This window comes from Watersipora subatra, chromosome 1 (genome assembly GCF_963576615.1).
Source record: "Watersipora subatra chromosome 1, tzWatSuba1.1, whole genome shotgun sequence".
In the NCBI taxonomy this organism is placed as follows: domain Eukaryota; kingdom Metazoa; phylum Bryozoa; class Gymnolaemata; order Cheilostomatida; family Watersiporidae; genus Watersipora; species Watersipora subatra.
This window is the reverse complement of record NC_088708.1, coordinates 38,664,769-38,692,528: the sequence shown is the minus strand read 5'-3', so window position 1 is coordinate 38,692,528 and position 27,760 is coordinate 38,664,769. Positions and strand designations below refer to the sequence as shown.

At 37.8% G+C, this 27,760-nt stretch overlaps 1 protein-coding gene across 4 annotated transcripts in view; it reads right to left on the bottom strand.

Moving 5' to 3' along the window:
• The window catches only part of LOC137393833 (receptor-type tyrosine-protein phosphatase mu-like), a 171,855-nt gene that overhangs the window by 102,393 nt on the left and 41,702 nt on the right, over nt 1–27,760 (bottom strand). For 3 of the 4 annotated variants that reach the window (XM_068080557.1, XM_068080544.1, XM_068080563.1), the window contains exons 5-8: nt 26,518–26,677; nt 12,361–12,507; nt 8,396–8,602; nt 6,296–6,387 (exon numbers count right to left, since the gene is read on the bottom strand). In XM_068080557.1, coding sequence (XP_067936658.1) covers nt 6,296–6,387; nt 8,396–8,602; nt 12,361–12,507; nt 26,518–26,677 — 606 coding nt within the window. The remainder of the gene's footprint in view (nt 1–6,295; nt 6,388–8,395; nt 8,603–12,360; nt 12,508–26,517; nt 26,678–27,760) is intronic. The other variant, XM_068080549.1, reaches the window with a different exon arrangement.

Here is a 27,760-nt window from a genome sequence, read left to right as displayed (position 1 = left end):
TTCCAGTTTAGCCCTGGGCGTGGCATACATCTGCAGGTGCTTAGAAACTTTTGAAGGGCAATCTTTGGCGATTCTCCTCCCGCACAAGTCTTTTCAATGCTTATTTTTAGTGACTGCACAAATCTTTCTGTTTCACCATTGGAAGCTGGATGAAACGGTGCCGATGTGAGATGGTGTATGCTGAGCTTTCTACAAAACTCCTCACTCATCTGATACGAACTGTCTGCCATTGTCCGTTACTATAAATTCGGGAAGTCCTTCTGTTATAAAAATATGGCGCAGCATAGCAATAGTGTGGGACGATGTCGTGCTTCCTACATCCATAATAGCTACATATGGATATTTAGAGTATGAGTCAACACACAGCCACATTTTGTCTTTGAAGGGGCCAGCAAAATCAAGGTGAATTCTTTCCCATGGTTTCTGAGATACTGGCCATGCAGAGTATGTTTGTTGTGGTTCATTAGCTGAGAGTCGGCATGGTTCACAGGTTCTAACCATGTGCTCAATGTCCTTGCCAATATAAGGCCACCACACATAGCGACGAGCGAGCTGCTTCATTCTAACGATTCCCCAATGGGATGTGTGCAGTGTATCAGGGACCTAAGGAATGGTATTTCTGGGAATAACTACTCTAGTGTGTGCATCTTGTTGTACCAACAGTATTCCTTTATGCATAAATAATCTTTCATTCTCAGATAGAGGAATAGATGCAAAAGGTCTCCTGGCAGTTTCTTCGGCCAGTTACCCTGCATGATCCAGCCTCTGACTAATTCAAGGTCAGCATCTTTTGTCATTTCGTGCAAGATTAAGGAAGCATCAAGTGGTGAAGTCACCAAATCCTCTTGAAACATATGCGATATTTCCTCACTATCACGAGCTTCTTGTGAATCAAAAACAATGTCTGGGCCTTGGGGTAAGTGTGAAAGGCCGTCGGCATTGCCGTGTTGTTGAGTTGGTTTATATCGAATATCATATTGGTAGGCCATGAGAGTCAGTGCCCATCTTTGGAGTCTTTGAGCGGTGAGCAATGGGATGTGTTTGTCAGGGGAAAATATGGCAACTAAAGGCTCATGGCCTGTGACAAGGGTGAATTTACAACCAAATAAGTATTGTCTGAATTTGCTCACACCATAGATAATGCTCAGCCCTTCCTTTTCAATCTGTGAGTAATTGCGTTGTGGTGCGTTTAACGTTTTTGAAGCATGAGCTATTGGCCTTTCTACGCCGTTTTCTTCTTGTAGCAGTACTGCACCGATGCCATACTGTGATGCATCTGTGGATAAAATTACGGGTTTGCTGGAGTCAAAATGAGTCAGCTGGGTATTGTGAATAACATCTTGCTTTAGCTGTTGAAATGATTTCTCACACTGTGGTGTCCACTGAAAAGTAACATTTTTGCAAAGCAGTCTATTGAGTGGAGCTGCTTTGTCTGCGAGGCTTCCTATGAACCTGCCATAGTAGTTGAATTTTCCCAGAAAAGCCTTAACTTCATGGACATTTTGAGGTCTTGGTAGACGCTCGAGAGCAGCTATGGCTTCATTGGATGGTGTTTTACCATTTTTGACAATGTGGTGGCCCAGATAGTCCACAGAGGTTTTGAAGAACTGACATTTTGACTGCTGGAAACAGAAGCCATACTCTTGGAGTCTTTTTAGCAGTTTGTCTAGATTGTCTTCACTGGTGCTGCCAGTTACTATGAGGTCATCCAGGTATGCAGCAACACCTGGTAAATCACTAGTCATTGTGTCCATGCATCTTTGAAACTGGGCGGGACTGCATGCAACTCCAAAGCACATTCTATTATAATGAAAAAGCCCTAAAGGTGTAGTGATGACGCAAGGTTGCTTAGCTTGTTCGTCTAACTCTATCTGTAAATAGGCATCGGCAAGATCGATTTTGGTGAAACGTTGGCCGCCTTGAAGTTTTTCCATAAGCTCATCTAATTTTGGCAAAGGGTGCTGGTCAACAGATATCTGTTTGTTTAAGAAGCATCTTAAAGTCCCCACAAATTTTCACTTTTCCATTAGGTTTTGATACGGCCACAATTGGTGCCGCATAGTCGCTGAAATCAATATGTTCCAACACTCCTGCTTTGACTAAACGCTCAATTTTTAGTTTCACAGCTTCTCGCTGGGAAAATGGTACTTTTCTTGGCTTGAAAAAAACAGGCCATGATTTTTCTTTGAGGTGTATTAAAGCTTTCATTTTTTTACAGCGTCCCAATCTTTTGTTGAACACTTCTGGATATTTTGTTGCCAGTGCACTGACTTTACCTGCCAAACCCTCAACCGGGTCGCTTTGAATTGTGTTTACATTTTCTAACACCGCTGACAAGCCCATCTGTGACAAGCCGAAAAGATCACTCCAGTCTAAGCCAAATAGGTTAGATCCTACAAGTGTATCGACTACTAACAAACGCAGGTTTTGTTTTACCTGGTCTCCAACTCCAACATCTACATAGCATTCTCCTTTGACTTGAAGTCTGCGGGCCCCATACCCACTGATACAAGTTTTTGTTTCTGCCAGTTGTGGTGAGCCGAGTTGTTTATATCCTTCCAAGCCTATCATGGAACATGTAGCTCCAGTGTCCCATTGAAACTTGGCATCGATTCCATTGACCTTTAGATTTACCCAGATTTGTTTTCCAACTCGTTCAATTATGTCTACCTTTGTTTTCTGCTGGGCATGTCTTGTAGTGTCACAGCTATGCCTAACTGTGCACACTGATTCTTCAACTAGGTTTGAGTTTTTGACCAGCCTTTGTGGATTGCCCACCCTTCGATTTGCAAACAGGCGAGATATGCCCTTTTTTGTTGCAGATTCTACAAACGAGTTCTCTACAAGGGCAATCTTTGCGATCGTGTTTGATAAAACAACTCGGACAGGATTTTAGCGAGTTAGAATTAGAGTTTCTTTAGTTACTACTTTGGGCACTTTGGGCGCTTTGGGCTCGTCTGGTTCTCTGTCCATATGTGTCAGACATTTTGTTAACCGAATCTGGAGGTGGTTCATTGAACTCATCTTTCAGCACTCTATCCGTTTCCGTAGTTTTGATGTATGTTACGGCTTTAGCGAGCACATCATCAAGGGTAGGGTTGTTGTCCAGTAAGCACTGGCGTCTGACATCAGCGTGGGGTGTTTCTTTGATTATGACGTCTTTAATCTGATCATCTACATAGCTCTGACCACAGCCATTATTTTTGCAAGTAAAATTACAGTGGCGTGCTAAGCCCTGTAACTCTGCAGCCCAATCAGCATACGTTTGATTTTTTTTCATTTTACACTGATAGAACTCATACCGTGCTGCTTGTATATGAACACTATCCTTATAGTGGTCGGTTAGTTTCTGTGTTAGCTCAGCAAAAGATTTTGTCGTTTTATCTTCTGAGCCGAACAGGTTCATCATTAGGTCATACGTTGGCGCGCTTACCCAAGACAGCAAGCAGGCTCGCTTTTGTTTAGCATCAGTAACATTGTAAACAGCAAAGTGTTGGTTAAAACGTTCCAAATAAATTTGCCATTTCACAGTCTCCTTGTCAAACGTGTCAAACTTCGGAATAGTTGGAGTGGAATTCGTATCTTGCAATGTTCTTGTTTCTGATTTATCTATCAGCTCTAGCATTTGTTTCTGGAACAGAACCTGCTGCTGCTGCATAGCATCCATCATTGCCTTGATCGTATCCTCCATTGTGCACTTGAGCGTTTATTTAATTAAGAGTTTTTTGATAGACATACCCTAGGACACTTATGTATTCGCGGCATCTAACTTTCGCATTTTCGCGGCAGCATCCTCTCGCGAAAATTTAATGAGCGAAACTAAACTACGTATCATAACGAACGAGCAAAAACGCAAAATTTAATGGCTTTGTTCATTGATATTCACAACAAAATCGTCATATTAAAAATGCAGGCAAGTTTGGTGTGGTTATGTGTGGTTGTTAGTTTATGTGTGGTTGGCTCATTGGGCAATTTTTGCTAAACTCATTATAGCTAATACACCGACTGAGCAGCATGGCAAAACAAATTAAGATAATAAGTTTTTTTGGAAAAGCCTAAACAAATCAGGAAGATGATGATATTAGTTTAGTCATTGAATTTGTAACTGATGAGGATGACAGTCTGGTAGGGAAAGTCATAAAATTGAATAATAATTATTGTGGTGATGAATTTTATTACCAACCAAAAGCAATAACAACCCGGAGCCATGGCCACCACGTGCTATAAATACTTGAGTTCTAATATTGGTACCACATAGGTCACTGTGGCAGGGACCTTGACGTCATTGATAGTCCAGGAAACAAATGGCAGCAAGCGATCAAATTGCATTATTGATCTCGCCTACACATTTCTACCTGCGGTTCACAAATAAAAACTACCGTACTTTTCGGACTATTAGCCGCTACTTTTTTCTGATGATTTGAGCCACGCGGGTTATATAAGGGTGCGGCTAATCTCTGGCTTTTTCTTTCACCGCTAGGGCGCATTAACGGGAATCTCCAATTAGTTTCTAGCTGTGAAAGAAAATACGAAACAATGCCTCACGGTACTGTCCAGTTAGGCACTAAGTTAATAGGCGTCGGATAATACGAAACTGTGCCGTTCTGCACTGTTCTGTTTTAAATGGCAAAGTTGCTACCACGTTAAAAAGCACAGTCCTTAGTTCTGCGGCCTATACAAAGTATTGTTTTATTATCGTTTATTGGAAAATAAAGCAGATTCAGCTTATATAGAGGTGCGTTTTACAGTCCGAAAAGTACGGTAGTCCCAAATTGAAAAATATTTCGTACCAGTGAGCTGGACCTGAGGAATCTAAAGATGTTTGTTCCACTGCATTTATTTTCACGTCACTATATTTTCGCACTTATCAGAGCTACGAAATTAAGTTGCAGCGAAATTTTACTCTGTATGCTACTCACGAAACTAAATACTAGCGAAATATAAGTGTCCTAGGGTATCCCACTTCTAACACCAGTGATAAATCCTTAGGTTGTGTAGAAACGAGAGGTTGACCTGTCTCTTACAATCTATTTAATAAACTGACAGCATGCAAGAAGATAGCAAGCCATGCCATATTAGGAGAATGAGATACTCTAAGCAAAAACAACAACTGCGTAAGTAGGTCATTTCTGCTAGCTAGCTGACCTTGGGGAATAAGACATAACAATTATTTATTCTTTATTTATTATCTTTATTACTCATTTTTTATTTATTAACTTTATTATTCATTCTTTATTTATCTTTATCATTTATTCTTGATTTATTATCTTTATTATTTATTCTTTATTTATCTTTATTCTTTATTTTTTATTTATTATTTCTATTATTCATTCTATATTTATCTTTATTATTTATTTTTTACCTTTATTATTTATTTATTATCTTTATTATTTATTTTTTACCTTTGTTATTCATTCTTTATTTATTTTTATTATTTATTCTTGATTTATTCTCTATTATCTTTATTATTTATTTATTATCTTTATTATTTATTCATCTTTATTCTTTATTTATTATCTTTATAATGGATAATGCACCGTTGCACGAATTTTTAACCAATAAAGTCATCTACTCACTACAAACATTCACAAAATAAATAAATGTACGAATGATGCGGAAAGTCAGTGATCTTTCAAAGTTCAATGATTGACCAATTCCTCATTAATCTACTCATGCCTTGGTGATTATCTCTTTAGAATTATTTACTTAAGCTTTGGGTATCACTTTAGAATTATCTAATCATGCCTTGGGTATTATCACTTTAGAATTATTTACTTATGCCTCGAGTATCACTTTAGAATTATCTACTCTTGCCTTGGGTATTATAACTTTAGAATTATTTGCTTATGCCTTGGGTGTCAGTTTAGAGTTATCTACTCGTGCCTTGGGTATTATCTCTTTAGAATTATTTCCTTATGCTTTGGGTATCACTTCAAAATTATCTACTCATGCCTTGGGTATCACTTTAGAATTATCTACTCAGGCCTTGGGTATCACTTTAGAATTATCTACTCATGCCTTGCGTATTATCACTTTAGAATTAGTGTGAAGTCAGCAATTTAATCATATTACGGGAATTATGAACTTGTCTATTTACCTGTTGAAATAATGTAAACCTGTTGAAAAATGATTGAGAGAAGAATGCAATTGGCTATTTCAGTTCAAAGAGAGAATAGCTCTTAAATACTAATGCTGAACCACAATATCAGAGAAGATGAAAAAAAAATTGAAAATGTCAGTGTTCCGCCTTATAGGACATGTATTAAACCTAAAAGCTTCAGTTTAGCAGCCATACTTGCCACGAGAAGGTTACGTTCACTTTTTTCTTCTCGGCCAGTCCCTCCATGGTGTAGTTTTTCTTGTGTATGTCTGGGCCAACCTTGGGTTCTGAAATGCATATTCAATACATGTAAACAGAGTTGACTTCCAACAACTAAATGACAATCAACAAGCCGCTAACATAACCCTGAACTTTACAAAAATTAAAATTTAAGCTAAGCACTCTTACGGATACTTGTGTGGTACTCAAGCCACTGTGGTCAAATGTAGACTAAGGCTATGGTATAGCACATGCTATGGCTTAGTTGTGTAGGAAGCTTCTAGCAATGAATGCTTCTGAATGAACCTGCTTTGGCAGCGGTGAGGCTAGGTAGATGTATCAGATGTGTATGTTACAGTGTATGTGACAGTGTGACAGCGCAACTGGTCCTTTTGTTAATGAGTATATACCCTCCTTAATTAAATGGCTGGACATAACAAAGAGCTGTAAGCTTTGGTAAAAGATGTTAGCTCACCATCACACAATTTTACTTCATTCTGTCAGATCTATGCACCAACGTCGTACATTGAAAGCATTACGCACCAACATCGTACATTGAAAGCATTATGCATCAACGTCGAACATTGAAAGCATTATGCCCCAACGTCGTACATTGACAGCATTATGCACCAACGTCGTACATTGAAAGCATTACGCATCAATGTCGTACATTGAAAGCATTACGCACCAACATCGTACATTGAAAGCATTACGCACCAACGTCGTACATTGAAAGCATTACGCACCAACATCGTACATTGAAAGCATTATGCACCAACGTCGTACATTGAAAGCATTACGCACCAACGTCGTACATTGAAAGTTTTTACACACCAACGTCGTACATTGAAAGCATTACGCACCAACGTCGTACATTGAAAGCATTACGCACCAACGTCGTACATTGAAAGCATCACGCATCAACGTACTACATTGAAAGCATTGTTAAATCTTTCACTACCAAATTCACTTTTTTACCCGGACATAATTACAGTATTTGGTAAAACCTAATATTTGACAGGCCGGATATAAATTGTCATAAATTTTGAACCACATGGTCTAAAAAACATTTAGATCCCAAATTATTCAGCATAAAATTTTACACCAGTTGATGCCATAAAAAGGCTACAAATGTGTTGTAGAATGAGCTCAGACACTTTTTCAGTCATTTTCGCTACTATCGTGAGCATGTTCCAAGTCTGACGAGTTATTAATATTATTATAGCTTACTGCATTATTATTACTGCTAAAAATATTCACTCTCGCTAGTACCATTGTTCAATAAATGCCATCTAAAGTCCATTGAACTAGAATTAATAAAACCTCCTTAGCTGGAATGCATCTGAAACGACTGGTCATTAAAAAAGAAAACGTAATGAAAAATAATTTTTGCAAAGCGAAACTAAGCTCAAGATGGGCTGTAAACAAAACAAAACTAAGCTCAGGATGGGCTGTAAACAAAGCGAAACTAAGCTCAGGATGGGCTGTAAACAAAGCGAAACTAAGCTCAGGATGGGCTGTAAACAAAGCGAAACTAAGCTCAGGATGGGCTGTAAACAAAGCGAAACTAAGCTCAGGATGGGCTGTAAACAAAGCGAAACTAAGTTCAGGATGGGCTGTAAACAAAGTGAAACTACGCTCAAGATAGACTGTAAACAAAGCGAAACTACGCACAGGATGGGCTGTAGACAACAGCAAAACTAAGCTCAGAATAGGCTGTAAACAAAGTGAAACTACGCTCACGGGGTGTAAACATATCTATTTTCTATTAATGCAACACATGCAGATACCACATGCAGATACCACATGCAGATACCAGTAATTGTTTCCTTTCATTTAAGCACATATAAGATAGGATAATTAATTAACTACTCACTATCAAAAAAATTTTGTGCAAAACTAACTAAAGCCGTACTACGGTATGCAAAGGGTTAAAGGAATATGACTGTTTCACCACCATACACCATGTAATAGTGGTTCCACAACTAAAATGGTGCTACAAGATCAGTAGACAGACCATTCCTTATTCCAAATACAGTCGTACCATGTCATCCTGAACTAGAATAGCCGACTCACCTTTACATGGCATTTGGACGAATAGGGGAGGACTCGGTGAACCATACATGCCAGCCCGATTAGCTCGATATATAAAACTATAGTTAGCTCCCGGCAAAAAGTCCATCAAAATAGAGACAGGATTGGTGGTGGCCGAGAATGCGGGTAGCTCTACCACAGATTTAAAAGACTCTAAATTCTCTAAGCGACATCTTTGAGATTCTGTATCTAGAATAAAAAATAATTAACAAAATATTACATGAACCAAACTACACCTTAAGAGTCTGTGAAAAGTTGTCTGATCACAACAATTAACACGCTTTCAAAAACCTAGACAATACAAAGCATGCTTGCAATAAGGAAGCATACGACAAGAAAACCAGTGTGACATATAAAAGCTGTCAACCAGTGTGACATATAAAAGCTGTCAAACAGTGTGACATATAAAAGCTGTCAACCAGTGTGACATATAAAAGTTGTCAACCAGTGTGACATATAAAAGCTATCAACCAGGGTGACATATAAAAGTTGTCAACCAGTGTGATATATAAAAGCTGTCAACCAGTGAGGCATAAATGCTGTCAACCAGTGTGACATATAAAAGCTGTCAACCAGTGTGACATATAAAAGCTGTCAACCAGTGCGACATATAAAAGTTGTCAACCAGTGTGACATATAAAAGCTGTCAACCAGTGTGACATATAAAAGTTGTCAACCAGTGTGACATATAAAAGCTATCAACCAGGGTGACATATAAAAGTTGTCAACCAGTGTGATATATAAAAGCTGTCAACCAGTGAGGCATAAATGCTGTCAACCAGTGTGACATATAAAAGTTGTCAACCAGTGTGATATATAAAATGTAATAAATGCTCTGATAAAATAACTTGATCAACAACTCACATAAATTGAACTAAATTCTAAGACAAAAAGAGAATGTCGCGAGCTGCGCTTACTTCATCAAAGGACTAGGTGATAATTGTTATTTGATTATTTATAATATGATTTGATGCCTGGCTCTCTTGGTTTGTCAACTGCCAAACCTTGGCTACTCGAAGTCATATTTTACTTTATGTGGCCAGTAAATGGCGATGGATGGCTATACTATAAAAATAAAATCTTTGCTTTATTTAAAAATAGGTGAATCATGTTAAGAATCAAATGTTTGCCCTTTTATCCGTGAGAGAATTTTAATAGATTCAAATGGTACTACATATGAATTCTTTAACTTAATGATTCTACTGCGAGTGCTCAAACCTGTGCAGTCTCTTCTCTATCTACTGCGAGTGCTCAAACCTGTGCAGTCTCTTCTCTATCTACTGCGAGTGCTCAAACCTGTGCAGTCTCTTCTCTATCTACTGCGAGTGCTCAAACCTGTGCAGTCTCTTCTCTATCTACTGCGAGTGCTCAAACCTGTGCAGTCTCTTCTCTATCTACTGCGAGTGCTCAAACCTGTGCAGTCTCTTCTCTATCTACTGCGAGTGCTCAAACCTGTGCAGTCTCTTCTCTATTAAATACGACTAGAATTAAACCTCCAAGAAAGTGGAAAAGAATAGATTTTTTACAATTTAAAGCTCCATAACAACCAAATACTAGAGGTCCTTGAAAGGTCCTTTGTCATCTTTACAAGTTTGAAGAAGACAAAAAGGAAGACAAGAAAGACAAATGACAGTCGCAACAACCTTTATTAAACAAAAGTAAAAGTGGGTACCCAAATACTCATACCATGTGCTAGCTACACTGACTTGCACCATGTGCTAGCTATACTGACTCGTACCATGCGCTAGCTACACTGATTCTGCTAACCAGATTCTGATTCGAACTATTCGGAATTTACACAAATGTTCAGAACCTCCAGAATTTAATTTAAAAAAATGATGCATTAAAGATTAAACTGCTTGTTTTGTTCCTCAGCTGTTGCATTTTCGAAATACATCTAAAGTTTTCTGTTTTGTACACACATCTTGCGTATCCCTATAGGTTGTAATTGAGAACAGTAAAACAAAATCGGCTAAGTTCCGAATCCTCACATCGCATTGGAGTCTATATACAGTCATACCTCGACAATGCCAGCTTAATGAGTTATGGATGGATGTCCATTTTCTCAAGTCTCAAAGCAGTATTTTCTATACGGAATAACTAAATACTTTCCATACTATACAAAAACACCTAAAACTGCAGGTGCACTGCACTGTTGTGACGTTATGTAACATAACCTAAACTTTAAATCTAATTTCAATGAACTTAGCTTGCTAACAACACACTTGCTAACAACACACTTGAAAATAAGTTTTAATCTTACAGTAAACCTAAGGCTAACTTTGACTTTGTTTTCATTTTTGTTATCTTCTTCCGGCTTGGCTCTTCTTGCCTCGCTTTCACTGTAACTTTTAGCTGACCTTCTTAAAACTTTTTCAAACTGATCCGGTGAGAAAAACTGAGCGATGCTGTTCTCGAAATGAACTCTCCCATACTTGGCCACTTACCGACCACATCAAGAACCGGCTGGGATGCTCGTATCTCAAACTTGTCTCGTATCTCAAGGCAGAAACTTGCTCAACATTTTGCTCATATCTCAAATTTCTTAAATGTTGGGCATTCGTATGACGAGTTATGACTGTAAAAATCTACAACTTGTCAGAAAATGATGTTTTTATTTTAATACAGTATAACTCCAAGCAAAAGCTAGCGACTGTGAGTGTTAAGCCCCTGTTAATGTCTGCGTTAAAGCCTGGTTTCCATATGACAGTGCAATGATCGTGCGTGGCCCAGTGATCGTACGCAATGCATTTCTTGGGCCGCGAGGCAGTGTTTCCATATTGCGCGTATGCTCCATGCTTGTATGGGACAGGGTGGATATTTTCCTTACTTTCTCGTAGGAGAGACATATTTCTTCGGAAAAACAGACCTCCGTTGCGAAATTACGCTGTCATATAAAAATCAGGCTTACTCTTTCGTACGGGAGACCGATTTCTTCGGAACAAAGCCCTTCACTGAAATTGTGGGATAGGTTGAAAAAGTCTAGCGGTGTATTGTGGGATACATAATCGCACGCACCCATCGCAAGGATCCATTCTGTTGGATACTTGCGATCAGCGTACGCACGTCGAGCGACCGTCGTGCGTTGACGTTTCCATATCACAACTGGCCTACGCACGACGTCGTGCGCCTTGTTGCGCACCTTGCGCTGTCATATGGAAACCAGGCTTAAATCTTTTTCATAAGGTTCAATTACTATATCTAGGGTCAAGGCCAATTCTTCTCACGCGGACAATTATATTGTCTCGAGTAGGAATAGCCTCGACATTATCCCTCCGTTCAGTCAGACAAAGACAGTCCAATGTCTCATTTTTACATTTGTATCAGTATCGAGTGGTACCAGTATCGCCGTATTCAAGGTTTTGATGGATAGCTTCTGCTGGAACAGTAATCTTTTTTATGCACACTTCTATGCAACAAATTGTTATTATTAATTCAACACATTCAGGACTTTTTATTTTGTTTTCTCAATTCATATTTTTGTGTCATTACCAAATCATCTTTTATTGTAATCGCAGCAAAACTGCCTTAATTTAGCTATTACTTGTTAATTTTTTAACATTTACATCTAAACCTTTTTATAGTTGTTTTATTATTTTCCTTATTTATTTCACCTGCACAGAACATTTTCCTCATGATATGAAGTTTTAAGGTTACAGTTGTTTGACAAAGTTTCAAAACCTTTACAGTTGTTTTTATTTTTTCTTAAATTATTTATTTTAACTCCACAAAACACTTTTTTATGATAGGCCTATGTAGTTTGGAAGTTAGAATGGCAAATGTTGTTATATGTTAAATACAAATCAATCTTCTGACCAAAGACTTTTTTATTATCCAGACAATGCTGGGTAGCACAGCTAGTTATATAATATATGTACAGTACATGTAGTTAGTTTGTTGGAAATAAAGATTATAGGAATGATAACTCTCTCGTCTCTAGTACTTACATTGGCACACTTTAATGCCGTATCTAATCACTGGTCCATCCCCAGTATCACCTTTAGATGGATCCCATTTGTGGATCCGCAGGGATAGATATTGACGAGTAAAGCTGGTTGAGTGAATTTCAGGACTGCGAGATAGTCCTGGCAAATCTATGAAAACAATTATAAATTTCATGACTACAAGGATATGAAATGAATGTTGATAGCAACATGCACGCATCAGGTAATGAAAATAGGCAGCGAGGGAGCTGCCTCCACTGAGCAGCAATATACAATACAATAATGATGATACATGTCAAAGTATGCTGATTACAATAGCCTACAGTGAGCGCTAACAGGGGAATTAAATGACTAATTTACAATGGATGGGTGAGGCAGAATATAAATACTCACAATTGATTAAATGTAATCTCGCTCAACAACTGTTGTTGAGTTTGTATTGGAAATACTGACTAGTAACTCTATTGACTAATGCCTCTTGAAAACTCTACCGATACACTCAATGACTTTATGTCAGTGCATCAGCTCTCCTCCCGAGTCCTCCTTCTAATCACCTGTACGGTAATGTCCTGAGTGACATATTCAGCATGACAGACAATTTACGGTTGAACACTGCTTTTAAAGAATGTGACAACATTTTTTTTCCAACTTTTTGTATATTAACAAATTTTTTGTTTTCATTTGGCAAAAACAATTAGATGTCTGTCCTTTAGTCGGTTCTTCGATGGTGCCAATTGCTCATTTACTGCTGCATACACAACAGGTGATACAATGCTCATTTACTGCTGCATACACAACAGGTGATACAATGCTCATTTACTGCTGCATACACAACAGGTGATACAATGCTCATTTACTGCTGCATACACAACAGGTGATACAATGCTCACTTACTGCTGTATACACAACAGGTGATACAATGCTCACTTACTGCTGCATACACAACAGGTGATACAATGCTCACTTACTGCTGCGTACACAACAGGTGATAAAACAAATGAATACATAAAACTATTGAAAATTTGGAATGTTTCCATATTTCCGGTATTACCAAGAGTAGAAGACGGTACATGTGTTGTGGAAGGATTTGGAAAGGTGAGTCACAAGCGGTTCTGATCTAAAATAATGCCTTAAACAGAGACTCAACTGTAGTGTCTTAGTTCCCACACATTGTATGTTTTCATTAGCATGCCGAGAAAACCATTATGTTGGTCATTATGTTTAGTCAGCCTATTTACCTTGGTTGCATTATTGTCTCATCAAGTTTTATGGCACATTGTATGCCTTGGATATATGGACATAATACAGTTCTTGTATAGACAGCAACCAAGCAAGTGCCTCTCTAGTTCTGACTATCATGCACAATATTGGCGACGAGGATTAAACTGACGCTTTGATTAAACCATTGGATTACACACCGCTGATCTGCGATAGAGACTGTTTACTGACCATGGCTATGGCAGGGCTTCCAGCATTTTCAGAGGGAGAGGTGGATGGTTATGTAGAAAGGCTAAACAGTTATTTCATTGTCAGCAAGACTAAAGATGAACACAAAGTGCATGTGTTGGTCGCGGGTCTACCTGCAGGCACGTATGGTGTGCTGAGGGACTTGTGCAGTCCAAGAATGCCTAGTGAGATGGCTTTCGATGAACTGACAAAACTTCTCAAAGATCATTACGGAGGCTCTACAAATCCTATATTAGAGCGCCAAAAGTTTAGGCAAGTGGAGAGGAGGCCAGATGAGAAGGTAAATGAATACGTAGTAAGGCTAAGAAAAGCAGCGAGAGGGTGTGACTTTAAAACAAATCTCAGCGAAAACCTTGTCGAACAGTTTCGAAGAGGTATCAACCATTCTCACATTGCTTCATGTCTTGTTAGAATACCTAATGATAAACAGTTTGACTTAGACACAGTGCTTAAGATGGCTGTAGAGGCAGAGTTGTATGCTGATGGTAGCAGTGGCACAGCGAGTAAAGACAAAACCGAAGTCCTATCTGATGGTATACACAGGATTGGTAACACAACCAATCGTCAGCCTCGACAGGGTAAAGACAAAGATGTCATCTGCTTCCGGTGCAACCGCAGAGGCCATATTGGAAGTGACCCATCCTGTCAGGCTCGAGGTAGAACTTGTAACACTTGTAAAAGACGAGGGCATTTCTCGGGCTCGAAATACTGTACAAACAGCTCATCAACACAGAAAGTATGTACAGTTGGTAGTGAGGAGACAACTCCAACCGAACGTAGCAATACTCAATTTCAGGAGAATCAACTATTTACAATTGGTGAGGCATCAACGTCGACAAAGTGTAGCCAACAAATAGCTGGAGTTTCAAGTGGCATGCCAAAAGTACAACTGTCTGTAGCCGGAAAGACTGTGACATTTTTGATCGATTCAGGAGCTTGCGCCAACATCATAGACATTAAGACATACGATCGGATACACAAGGATGCAACACTGATTCCTACTAGCCGTGAACTGTTTGCTTATGGAAGTAACACCAGGCTAGACCTCAAGGGAGAAATAAACACTAATGTTGCATGTGCTGCTAATGGTAGAGTAGTGAGTACAAAACTATATGTATTTAGCAATGCTACCATGTGTTTATTGAGCTATGAAACTGCTAGAGATTTAGGTATTTTGTCTATCAATGAAAATGTTGTATATGCTGTTAGTGGTTGTCACAAAGATATAGTAGATAGATTTCCCAAGGTTTTTGAGGGTGTAGGGAAATTAAAGGATGTTTCTGTAAAGTTTCATGTAGACCATAGTGTGCCTCCTGTAGCACAGCCTGTACGTAGGTTACCTTTTGGATATAGAGAAAAGGTTAAACAGAATTTAGACAATTTGTTAGCCAATGACATCATTGAGCCAGTGGAGGGGGTGGGTACTTCTTGGGTGAGCCCACTTGTATGTGTGATGAAAGACTCTGGTGAGATTAGGCAAACCATTGACATGCGTCTGGCAAATAAGGCCATCCTTCGTGAAAGACACCCTGTCCCTACTGTTAAGGAAATGCTTGCTGGGTTAGAGGGTGCGAAAGTGTTTTCTAAGCTAGATCTCAATCAAGGTTTCCACCAAGTTGAGCTTGACCCTAACTCACGTGACATAACAACATTCATTACTCCATTTGGTCTTTTTAGATATAAACGTCTAATACAAGGTGCAAATGCTAGCCCTGAGATATTTCAGCATGTAATAAGGCAGACACTGGTAGGTTTGGAAGGGGTGCAAAACTTAGCAGATGATATCATTCTATATGGGTCTAGCGCTGAAGAGCATGATAGACGACTGCACAGCCTGCTTTGTAGGTTAGAACAAGTAGGACTGACACTGAATGGAAAGAAATGTGCTTTTCGAATGTCTTCTATTAGATTTCTAGGGTTCATTGTTTCAGCTGCAGGTATCTCTGCAGACCCTAGTAAAGTTGAGTCTATAGTCAACTTTAGGCGACCAGATAATGTGACAGACTGTAGGAGTTTTCTTGGCTTGGTAAATTTTGTGGGCAGATTTTTGCCAAATCTTGCTACAATTTCTGAACCACTACGACGCATAACACACAAAGACCAGGCCTTCAAATGGACCAATGAACAGCAAAAGGCATTTGAGCTCATCAAAAATGCAATGTCACAAGCACAAACATTAGCACACTTTGACCCCCAAGCTGCTACTCGAGTTGTAGCAGATGCAAGTCCCTATGGTCTCGGTGCTATCCTTATTCAGACACAAGGTGCCTCTGAGAGGATAGTTAGTTACGGTCATAGAAGCCTCTCTGCAGTAGAAAGGAAATATAGTCAAACGGAGAAAGAGGCCTTAGCATTGGTGTGGGCATGTGAACATTTTATGCTGTATTTGTTAGGCACTGAGTTTGAGCTAGTGACTGACCATAAGCCTCTTGACTTTATTTTTAATAGTGCATCGAGTAAACCAACACCTAGAATTGAGCGGTGGGCACTAAGGCTGCAGTCATTTAGGTATAAGGTAGTCCACAAACCAGGAAAATGTAATCTTGCCGACCCCCTGTCTAGACTGAGTATCTCAACCAATGCAGAGTACATGGGGAAGCAAAGCATAGCCTCAGTTGTAGCCGAACAATACATAAACATAATCGCTAGGGAGTCTGTACCATGTGCTCTAACATGGAGTGAAATTGCCTCAGCGACTAAGGACTGTCTAGAGATACAGTCAGTTATTAGAGCTGTTGAGCGGAGTGATTTTAAGAGTTGTGCGCTCTCCTATCAGAGTATCAAAGAAGAGCTGAGTGTGTGTGATGGTGTGCTACTACGTAATAACAAGATTGTTGTGCCGCTAAGCCTTAGACCTAGGTGTGTTGAACTAGCTCATGAGGGCCACCAAGGCATAGTGAAGTCAAAACAAAGACTGAGATCCAAACTGTGGTGGCCTAAAATGGATTATGAGGCAGAAAAGTTCTGCAGAAAATGCATGGACTGTGTAAAAGTGTCCGCCCCAGATCCTCCAGAACCTATGTCAATGAGCAAGTTTCCTAGCAAGCCATGGCAGCAGCTAAGCTGTGACCTCTTAGGCCCATTACCTGATGGAAGGTCAGTGATTGCTGTTATTGATTACTACAGCAAATACTTTGAGTGCGCATTCCTTAGATCCACTACTGCAGACAAAGTTATCGAGTTCTTAGATACAGTATTTTCAAGGTTCGGGTTCCCTGACAGCCTTAGAACAGACAATGGCCCACAGTTTGTGTCAGATGTCTTGCAGAAGTATATGCATGACTGTGGAATTCGGTGGGTGTCTACAACACCTCTGTGGCCCCAGGCCAACGGTGAAATAGAAAGGACCAATAGAACACTACTGAAAACTTTAAAAATTGCAAAATTGAACAACCTTGATATGTCAGTTGAGCTGCGAAAGTTTCTCATGGCATACCGCTCAACACCCCACTCGTCTACAGGTGTTGCACCTTATACACTGCTGTTTGGTAGAGACATGAAAACAAAGCTGCCTTCCGTGCAGACTACTAGTGCTGACATTGACAGGACATTACACGATAAAGCAGCAGATAATGATGCATTGAAAAAGTTGTCATCTAAGCTCAATGTGGAAGGAAAAAATGGGGCAGTCGAAAACCAAATCACAGTAGGTGACAGTGTCTATCTAAAACAACCAAAACAAAGCAAACTAGATGCAAACTTTGGTAATGAAAAGTTCTACGTCACAGGAAGGGTAGGGTCAGAAATTGTATGTGAGAATGCTGAAAGTGGTAGTGTAGTGAGACGAAATGTGTCTTTTGCGAAGCGATGTGTAGAATCTAACGATCACAACTGCGCCCAGTCTGGCCAGTCTGAATCCCATGGGGGTGGGTTTGCTGGGAAGTGCACTCAAACCCAACCACTGGTTCAAAGGTCAAGGGCTCCACCTCTTAGGTTTGGCAATCCTGTATCACACTGAGGCTCATGTAGTAGTAGTGCTTATAAACACAGTTATACATTTATATCTTCATATTTTAGCTTAGGTGTGCCGCAATTAGATTTAGCTGATGCTTACTTGACATTTATGGTGAATGGTTTTTTTCAATGCTGTATATCAAAATTTAAATTAGCCAGTTGAGTGAAATTAAATGCTATTACATTTACCGTGTTTATTTTCCAAAGAAGGAAAGGATTGTAGTGTCTTAGTTCCCACACATTGTATGTTTTCATTAGCATGCCGAGAAAACCATTATGTTGGTCATTATGTTTAGTCAGCCTATTTACCTTGGTTGCATTATTGTCTCATCAAGTTTTATGGCACATTGTATGCCTTGGATATATGGACATAATACAGTTCTTGTATAGACAGCAACCAAGCAAGTGCCTCTCTAGTTCTGACTATCATGCACAATATCAACTATAGCCTAAAGTTGTCTAGCAATTCAAATTTACAGAATGTAAACAAGCTAGGCTGAATGCCAACCCAATCACAATTACTCGTTAAAGATTTGTTTCCGGGACTAATATTAGGCTATCCTATACAAGAGCTTTTACAAACGACTAATATTAGGCTATCCTATACAAGAGCTTTCATAAACGACTAATATTAGGCTATCCTATACAAGAGCTTTCACAAACGACTAATATTAGGCTATCCTATACAAGAGCTATCACAAACGACTAATATTAGGCTATCCTATACAAGAGCTATCACAAACGACTAATATTAGGCTATCCTATACAAGAGCTTTCACAAACGACTAATATTAGGCTATCCTATACAAGAGCTATCACAAACGACTAATATTAGGCTATCCTATACAAGAGCTTTCACAAACGACTAATATTAGGCTATCCTATACAAGAGCTATCACAAACGACTAATATTAGGCTATCCTATACAAGAGCTATCATAAACGACTAATATTAGGCTATCCTTTACAAGAGCTTTCATAAACGACTAATATTAGGCTATCCTATACAAGAGCTTTCATAAACGACTAATATTAGGCTATCCTATACAAGAGCTATCATACACGACTAATATTAGGCTATCCTATACAAGAGCTATCACAAACGACTAATATTAGGCTATCCTTTACAAGAGCTTTCACAAACGACTAATATTAGGCTATCCTATACAAGAGCTTTCATAAACGACTAATATTAGGCTATCCTATACAAGAGCTTTCACAAACGACTAATATTAGGCTATCCTATACAAGAGCTTTCACAAACGACTAATATTAGGCTATCCTATACAAGAGCTTTCATAAACGACTAATATTAGGCTATCCTATACAAGAGCTTTCATAAACAACTAATATTAGGCTATCCTATACAAGAGCTTTCATAAACGACTAATATTAGGCTATCCTATACAAGAGCTTTTACAAACGACTAATATTAGGCTATCCTATACAAGAGCTTTCACAAACGACTAATATTAGGCTATCCTATACAAGAGCTATCACAAACGACTAATATTAGGCTATCCTTTACAAGAGCTTTTACAAACGACTAATATTAGGCTATCCTATACAAGAGCTTTCATAAACGACTAATATTAGGCTATCCTATACAAGAGCTATCATAAACGACTAATATTAGGCTATCCTATACAAGAGCTTTCATAAACGACTAATATTAGGCTATCCTATACAAGAGCTATCATAAACGACTAATATTAGGCTATCCTATACAAGAGCTATCACAAACGACTAATATTAGGCTATCCTTTACAAGAGCTTTCACAAACGACTAATATTAGGCTATCCTATACAAGAGCTTTCATAAACGACTAATATTAGGCTATCCTATACAAGAGCTTTCACAAACGACTAATATTAGGCTATCCTATACAAGAGCTTTCACAAACGACTAATATTAGGCTATCCTATACAAGAGCTTTTACAAACGACTAATATTAGGCTATCCTATACAAGAGCTTTCATAAACGACTAATATTAGGCTATCCTTTACAAGAGCTTTCACAAACGACTAATATTAGGCTATCCTATACAAGAGCTTTCATAAACGACTAATATTAGGCTATCCTATACAAGAGCTTTCATAAACGACTAATATTAGGCTATCCTATACAAGAGCTTTCACAAACGACTAATATTAGGCTATCCTATACAAGAGCTTTCATAAACGACTAATATTAGGCTATCCTATACAAGAGCTTTCACAAACGACTAATATTAGGCTATCCTATACAAGAGCTTTCATAAACGACTAATATTAGGCTATCCTATACAAGAGCTTTCATAAACGACTAATATTAGGCTATCCTATACAAGAGCTTTTACAAACGACTAATATTAGGCTATCCTATACAAGAGCTTTCACAAACGACTAATATTAGGCTATCCTTTACAAGAGCTTTTACAAACGACTAATATTAGGCTATCCTATACAAGAGCTTTCACAAACGACTAATATTAGGCTATCCTATACAAGAGCTTTCACAAACGACTAATATTAGGCTATCCTATACAAGAGCTTTCACAAACGACTAATATTAGGCTATCCTATACAAGAGCTTTCATAAACGACTAATATTAGGCTATCCTATACAAGAGCTTTCATAAACGACTAATATTAGGCTATCCTTTACAAGAGCTTTCACAAACGACTAATATTAGGCTATCCTATACAAGAGCTTTCATAAACGACTAATATTAGGCTATCCTATACAAGAGCTTTCACAAACGACTAATATTAGGCTATCCTATACAAGAGCTTTCACAAACGACTAATATTAGGCTATCCTTTACAAGAGCTTTCACAAACGACTAATATTAGGCTATCCTATACAAGAGCTTTCATAAACGACTAATATTAGGCTATCCTATACAAGAGCTTTTACAAACGACTAATATTAGGCTATCCTATACAAGAGCTTTCATAAACGACTAATATTAGGCTATCCTATACAAGAGCTTTCACAAACGACTAATATTAGGCTATCCTATACAAGAGCTTTCACAAACGACTAATATTAGGCTATCCTTTACAAGAGCTTTCACAAACGACTAATATTAGGCTATCCTATACAAGAGCTTTCATAAACGACTAATATTAGGCTATCCTATACAAGAGCTATCACAAACGACTAATATTAGGCTATCCTATACAAGAGCTATCACAAACGACTAATATTAGGCTATCCTTTACAAGAGCTTTCACAAACGAATAATATTAGGCTATCCTATACAAGAGCTTTCATAAACGACTAATATTAGGCTATCCTATACAAGAGCTTTCACAAACGACTAATATTAGGCTATCCTTTACAAGAGCTTTCACAAACGACTAATATTAGGCTATCCTATACAAGAGCTTTCATAAACGACTAATATTAGGCTATCCTATACAATAGCTTTCATAAACGACTAATATTAGGCTATCCTATACAAGAGCTTTCACAAACGACTAATATTAGGCTATCCTATACAAGAGCTTTCACAAACGACTAATATTAGGCTATCCTTTACAAGAGCTTTTACAAACGACTAATATTAGGCTATCCTATACAAGAGCTTTCACAAACGACTAATATTAGGCTATCCTATACAAGAGCTTTCATAAACGACTAATATTAGGCTATCCTTTACAAGAGCTTTCACAAACGACTAATATTAGGCTATCCTATACAAGAGCTTTCATAAACGACTAATATTAGGCTATCCTATACAAGAGCTTTCACAAACGACTAATATTAGGCTATCCTATACAAGAGCTTTCACAAACGACTAATATTAGGCTATCCTTTACAAGAGCTTTCACAAACGACTAATATTAGGCTATCCTATACAAGAGCTTTTACAAACGACTAATATTAGGCTATCCTATACAAGAGCTTTCATAAACGACTAATATTAGGCTATCCTATACAAGAGCTTTCACAAACGACTAATATTAGGCTATCCTATACAAGAGCTTTCACAAACGACTAATATTAGGCTATCCTTTACAAGAGCTTTCACAAACGACTAATATTAGGCTATCCTATACAAGAGCTTTTACAAACGACTAATATTAGGCTATCCTATACAAGAGCTTTCACAAACGACTAATATTAGGCTATCCTTTACAAGAGCTTTCACAAACGACTAATATTAGGCTATCCTATACAAGAGCTTTCACAAACGACTAATATTAGGCTATCCTATACAAGAGCTTTTACAAACGACTAATATTAGGCTATCCTATACAAGAGCTTTCATAAACGACTAATATTAGGCTATCCTATACAAGAGCTTTCACAAACGACTAATATTAGGCTATCCTTTACAAGAGCTTTTACAAACGACTAATATTAGGCTATCCTATACAAGAGCTTTTACAAACGACTAATATTAGGCTATCCTATACAAGAGCTTTCACAAACGACTAATATTAGGCTATCCTTTACAAGAGCTTTCACAAACGACTAATATTAGGCTATCCTATACAAGAGCTTTCACAAACGACTAATATTAGGCTATCCTATACAAGAGCTTTTACAAACGACTAATATTAGGCTATCCTATACAAGAGCTTTCATAAACGACTAATATTAGGCTATCCTATACAAGAGCTTTTACAAACGACTAATATTAGGCTATCCTATACAAGAGCTTTCACAAACGACTAATATTAGGCTATCCTTTACAAGAGCTTTCACAAACGACTAATATTAGGCTATCCTATACAAGAGCTTTCACAAACGACTAATATTAGGCTATCCTACACAAGAGCTTTCATAAACGACTAATATTAGGCTATCCTATACAAGAGCTTTCATAAACGACTAATATTAGGCTATCCTATACAAGAGCTTTCACAAACGACTAATATTAGGCTATCCTATACAAGAGCTTTCATAAACGACTAATATTAGGCTATCCTTTACAAGAGCTATCACAAACGACTAATATTAGGCTATCCTATACAAGAGCTATCACAAACGACTAATATTAGGCTATCCTATACAAGAGCTATCACAAACGACTAATATTAGGCTATCCTATACAAGAGCTATCACAAACGACTAATATTAGGCTATCCTTTACAAGAGCTTTCACAAACGACTAATATTAGGCTATCCTACACAAGAGCTTTCACAAACGACTAATATTAGGCTATCCTATACAAGAGCTTTCACAAACGACTAATATTAGGCTATCCTTTACAAGAGCTTTCACAAACGACTAATATTAGGCTATCCTATACAAGAGCTATCATAAACGACTAATATTAGGCTATCCTATACAAGAGCTTTCATAAACGACTAATATTAGGCTATCCTATACAAGAGCTTTCATAAACGACTAATATTAGGCTATCCTATACAAGAGCTTTCACAAACGACTAATATTAGGCTATCCTATACAAGAGCTATCACAAACGACTAATATTAGGCTATCCTATACAAGAGCTATCACAAACGACTAATATTAGGCTATCCTTTACAAGAGCTTTCACAAACGACTAATATTAGGCTATCCTATACAAGAGCTTTTACAAACGACTAATATTAGGCTATCCTATACAAGAGCTTTCACAAACGACTAATATTAGGCTATCCTATACAAGAGCTTTCACAAACGACTAATATTAGGCTATCCTATACAAGAGCTTTCATAAACGACTAATATTAGGCTATCCTATACAAGAGCTTTCACAAACGACTAATATTAGGCTATCCTATACAAGAGCTATCACAAACGACTAATATTAGGCTATCCTATACAAGAGCTTTCATAAACGACTAATATTAGGCTATCCTATACAAGAGCTTTCACAAACGACTAATATTAGGCTATCCTATACAAGAGCTTTCACAAACGACTAATATTAGGCTATCCTATGCAAGAGCTTTCACAAACGACTAATATTAGGCTATCCTATACAAGAGCTTTCATAAACGACTAATATTAGGCTATCCTTTACAAGAGCTTTCACAAACGACTAATATTAGGCTATCCTATACAAGAGCTTTTACAAACGACTAATATTAGGCTATCCTATACAAGAGCTTTCACAAACGACTAATATTAGGCTATCCTATACAAGAGCTTTTACAAACGACTAATATTAGGCTATCCTATACAAGAGCTATCACAAACGACTAATATTAGGCTATCCTTTACAAGAGCTTTTACAAACGACTAATATTAGGCTATCCTATACAAGAGCTTTCACAAACGACTAATATTAGGCTATCCTATACAAGAGCTATCACAAACGACTAATATTAGGCTATCCTATACAAGAGCTTTCACAAACGACTAATATTAGGCTATCCTATACAAGAGCTTTCATAAACGACTAATATTAGGCTATCCTATACAAGAGCTTTCACAAACGACTAATATTAGGCTATCCTATACAAGAGCTTTCATAAACGACTAATATTAGGCTATCCTATACAAGAGCTTTCATAAACGACTAATATTAGGCTATCCTATACAAGAGCTTTCATAAACGACTAATATTAGGCTATCCTTTACAAGAGCTTTCACAAACGACTAATATTAGGCTATCCTATACAAGAGCTTTCACAAACGACTAATATTAGGCTATCCTTTACAAGAGCTTTCACAAACGACTAATATTAGGCTATCCTATACAAGAGCTTTTACAAACGACTAATATTAGGCTATCCTATACAAGAGCTTTCACAAACGACTAATATTAGGCTATCCTATACAAGAGCTATCACAAACGACTAATATTAGGCTATCCTATACAAGAGCTATCACAAACGACTAATATTAGGCTATCCTATACAAGAGCTTTCATAAACGACTAATATTAGGCTATCCTATACAAGAGCTTTCACAAACGACTAATATTAGGCTATCCTATACAAGAGCTATCACAAACGACTAATATTAGGCTATCCTATACAAGAGCTTTCATAAACGACTAATATTAGGCTATCCTATACAAGAGCTTTCATAAACGACTAATATTAGGCTATCCTATACAAGAGCTTTCACAAACGACTAATATTAGGCTATCCTTTACAAGAGCTTTCACAAACGACTAATATTAGGCTATCCTATACAAGAGCTTTTACAAACGACTAATATTAGGCTATCCTATACAAGAGCTTTCACAAACGACTAATATTAGGCTATCCTATACAAGAGCTATCACAAACGACTAATATTAGGCTATCCTATACAAGAGCTTTCACAAACGACTAATATTAGGCTATCCTATACAAGAGCTTTTACAAACGACTAATATTAGGCTATCCTATACAAGAGCTTTCACAAACGACTAATATTAGGCTATCCTATACAAGAGCTTTTACAAACGACTAATATTAGGCTATCCTATACAAGAGCTATCACAAACGACTAATATTAGGCTATCCTTTACAAGAGCTTTTACAAACGACTAATATTAGGCTATCCTATACAAGAGCTTTCACAAACCTCACATATAACATAATGCGGCAGAACATACAACTGTTCACGTAGTGAAGCTCACCTAGCTAAGATGGCTATAATGACAAAACTTATCATTTGTCATGAGCCTATATTCTGCCACACAAGCACGCGCGTCGAACGATTAAAAATTATTTTACTAAGACTACAATGAGCAAAAATAAAGTTTTCTGTCTCATAACTGTTTTTGCAGAAAGCTGTCACACCTCCATGTACTACTGTCAGCATCATATCAAGAAAGGTATGGATTGCTTAAAGGTTGACTCGCAACCAAATTTACATTACAGTTATTTGGTATCAAAAGGTTCACTATGTCTTACTCTGTTGTGTTGTAGCTGCAAAATATGTGGAAATGTAATTACAAGCTCTTAAAAGTTCAAAAACGAACAGTTAAAAAACGGCCATAGGTTGGAATCCCTTTATTTTGATGACGTAGGCTAGTCAACTTATTGTTTTGATTCGTGATGTTATCATGTGAAATGAAAGGTCAATATAAAACGCCTCATAGCACTAGTTTATGACAAACACTTCAGGTTCTACTAAAAAGCCCGTATCAAATATAGATGCTCGCTACTTTACAGTTTTGTTTCGGTTTGGTCTAATCGTCAAGTCGTAATCTGATCATGTGACCCATTACTTCGCAAATAATTTCTGCAGCACTGTTCGATTATCACAAGTGACCAACAGGCTCGTCATGATTGTCAGACAATGATATGTACTCCTTCAGGCTAAAGCTAAAAAATTGAACGAATTTTTACGGTAAGTTATCAGATATCACAGCTAAAATTGGCAGCATTACATCGACGATAAAATCGCTGCGTAAAAACAATAGACATGATTTTATTAAATGCGTGAAGGACGTATATTTGTGAAAATATTTCGACGAATAAGGTTGCATAAAAGTGTAAGCAGAAACCATCTACCACAGCTACGTCACATTTGAGCCATTTTGGAAAGAGAATCCAAACTACGGCGGTCTCGTGTGGCTGCGATTAACTGTTCGTTTTTGAGCTTTTAAGAGCTTGTAATCACATTCCCATATATTTTGCACCTACAACACAACAGAGTAAGACATGGTGAATTTTTTCATATCAAATAACTGCAATGTGAATTTTGTTGCAAGTCAAGCTTTAAAACTAGCCAGTCATGAGTAACCCTAGCACATATGCATGCAAATATAACTACCCAAAAGGTGTAAACAGCAATGTAATTGTGGACAGAGTTTAAGCCTTATTTCTTCCATCCTACCATATATGAACCTTACCATAAAGAATGACGGAGGAGGTCCTTGAGATTATCTGACCATCCTCTAGCTCTACCTGACAGGTGATGTTGTCTCCAACGCGCAACCCGTACTTGATGAAGAACACAGCTTCCAATGTATTTTCATCTACGAGCACCTTCGAAACTGTTTTATATTTCTGCTGCAATGAGCGAATATTAATGCAAAGCTCTTATTATCTCACTGCCCAGCCTAGCCTAGAGAAGTCTGCATGAGGAATCAGCGTGATGTTCTTATGTTATAGACAACTATAACATTTGCAAATCAAATTTGTTTGGTTTAGGCGTGTTCTATGAATCGACTTTTATTTTATTACCTCACAAGCAAAAGTTAAGTCACTGACGGTTACAGCGATTCATGCGAACATTTTTGAAAGCAAATACCTCTATGCCTATACTTTGATGTACTGTATGTGGCGAGAGCTTGATGAATAACATTGTTGATACAAGACTAAGGCACATATGTAATCTCGCAGGGCAAAGCGAGAACCAAGAAATAGGCAAACTAAAGGTACATGTACAAACATAATGTATTATGCGGTATCTCTGTATTATGCCTGAGATGACATAATCTAATCAGTTGCATCGTATTTACTATGTTGAATTGAGCTGGTATTTTACTTGCATGTCCTGTCGTTATATGCATCTCGGATTATACCAATCGCGGAAACTGCTAAAATCTGTTCGCTAACAATTTGTTCAGTCAATTGAAAGCATGACAATTCTGTGAGTTCTGGCCGAATATTTTCGCGCTTTCGAATATTTTCGTGTTTTAGAATATTTTCGTATATTTCGTAATTTCAGGTCAAATATTTGGCATGTGTGGCCATACCTTAACTCTGCGCCAGCCTTACGAATGACAAAATACTGTCATACAGCTATTTTACCCATAATGCCAAGACATATCGCTCCCTCGATGAATCACATATCATTCTCATCATTGGTTGCCATTCTTCCGATTAGAACATGGAGATAAGGATATTAGTCACGGCTGCGAGCCAAAACAGCGCATGCCTGTTAACAAAAGCTACCTATAGCTAAGAGGCACACTACTTTTTAAACACATCATGTAGCAGCAGGTAAATGAGCTGCAATCTTATCAAGGCTAAATAAAGACGTTGTGTAAAGCTACAACTAACCTCAATTTTCCAACAAACACTCTAGGAAGCACACTAAGGGCATCAGACATGAGTGAGATTTTTTGTCCTTGACTTTTATGAAAATCA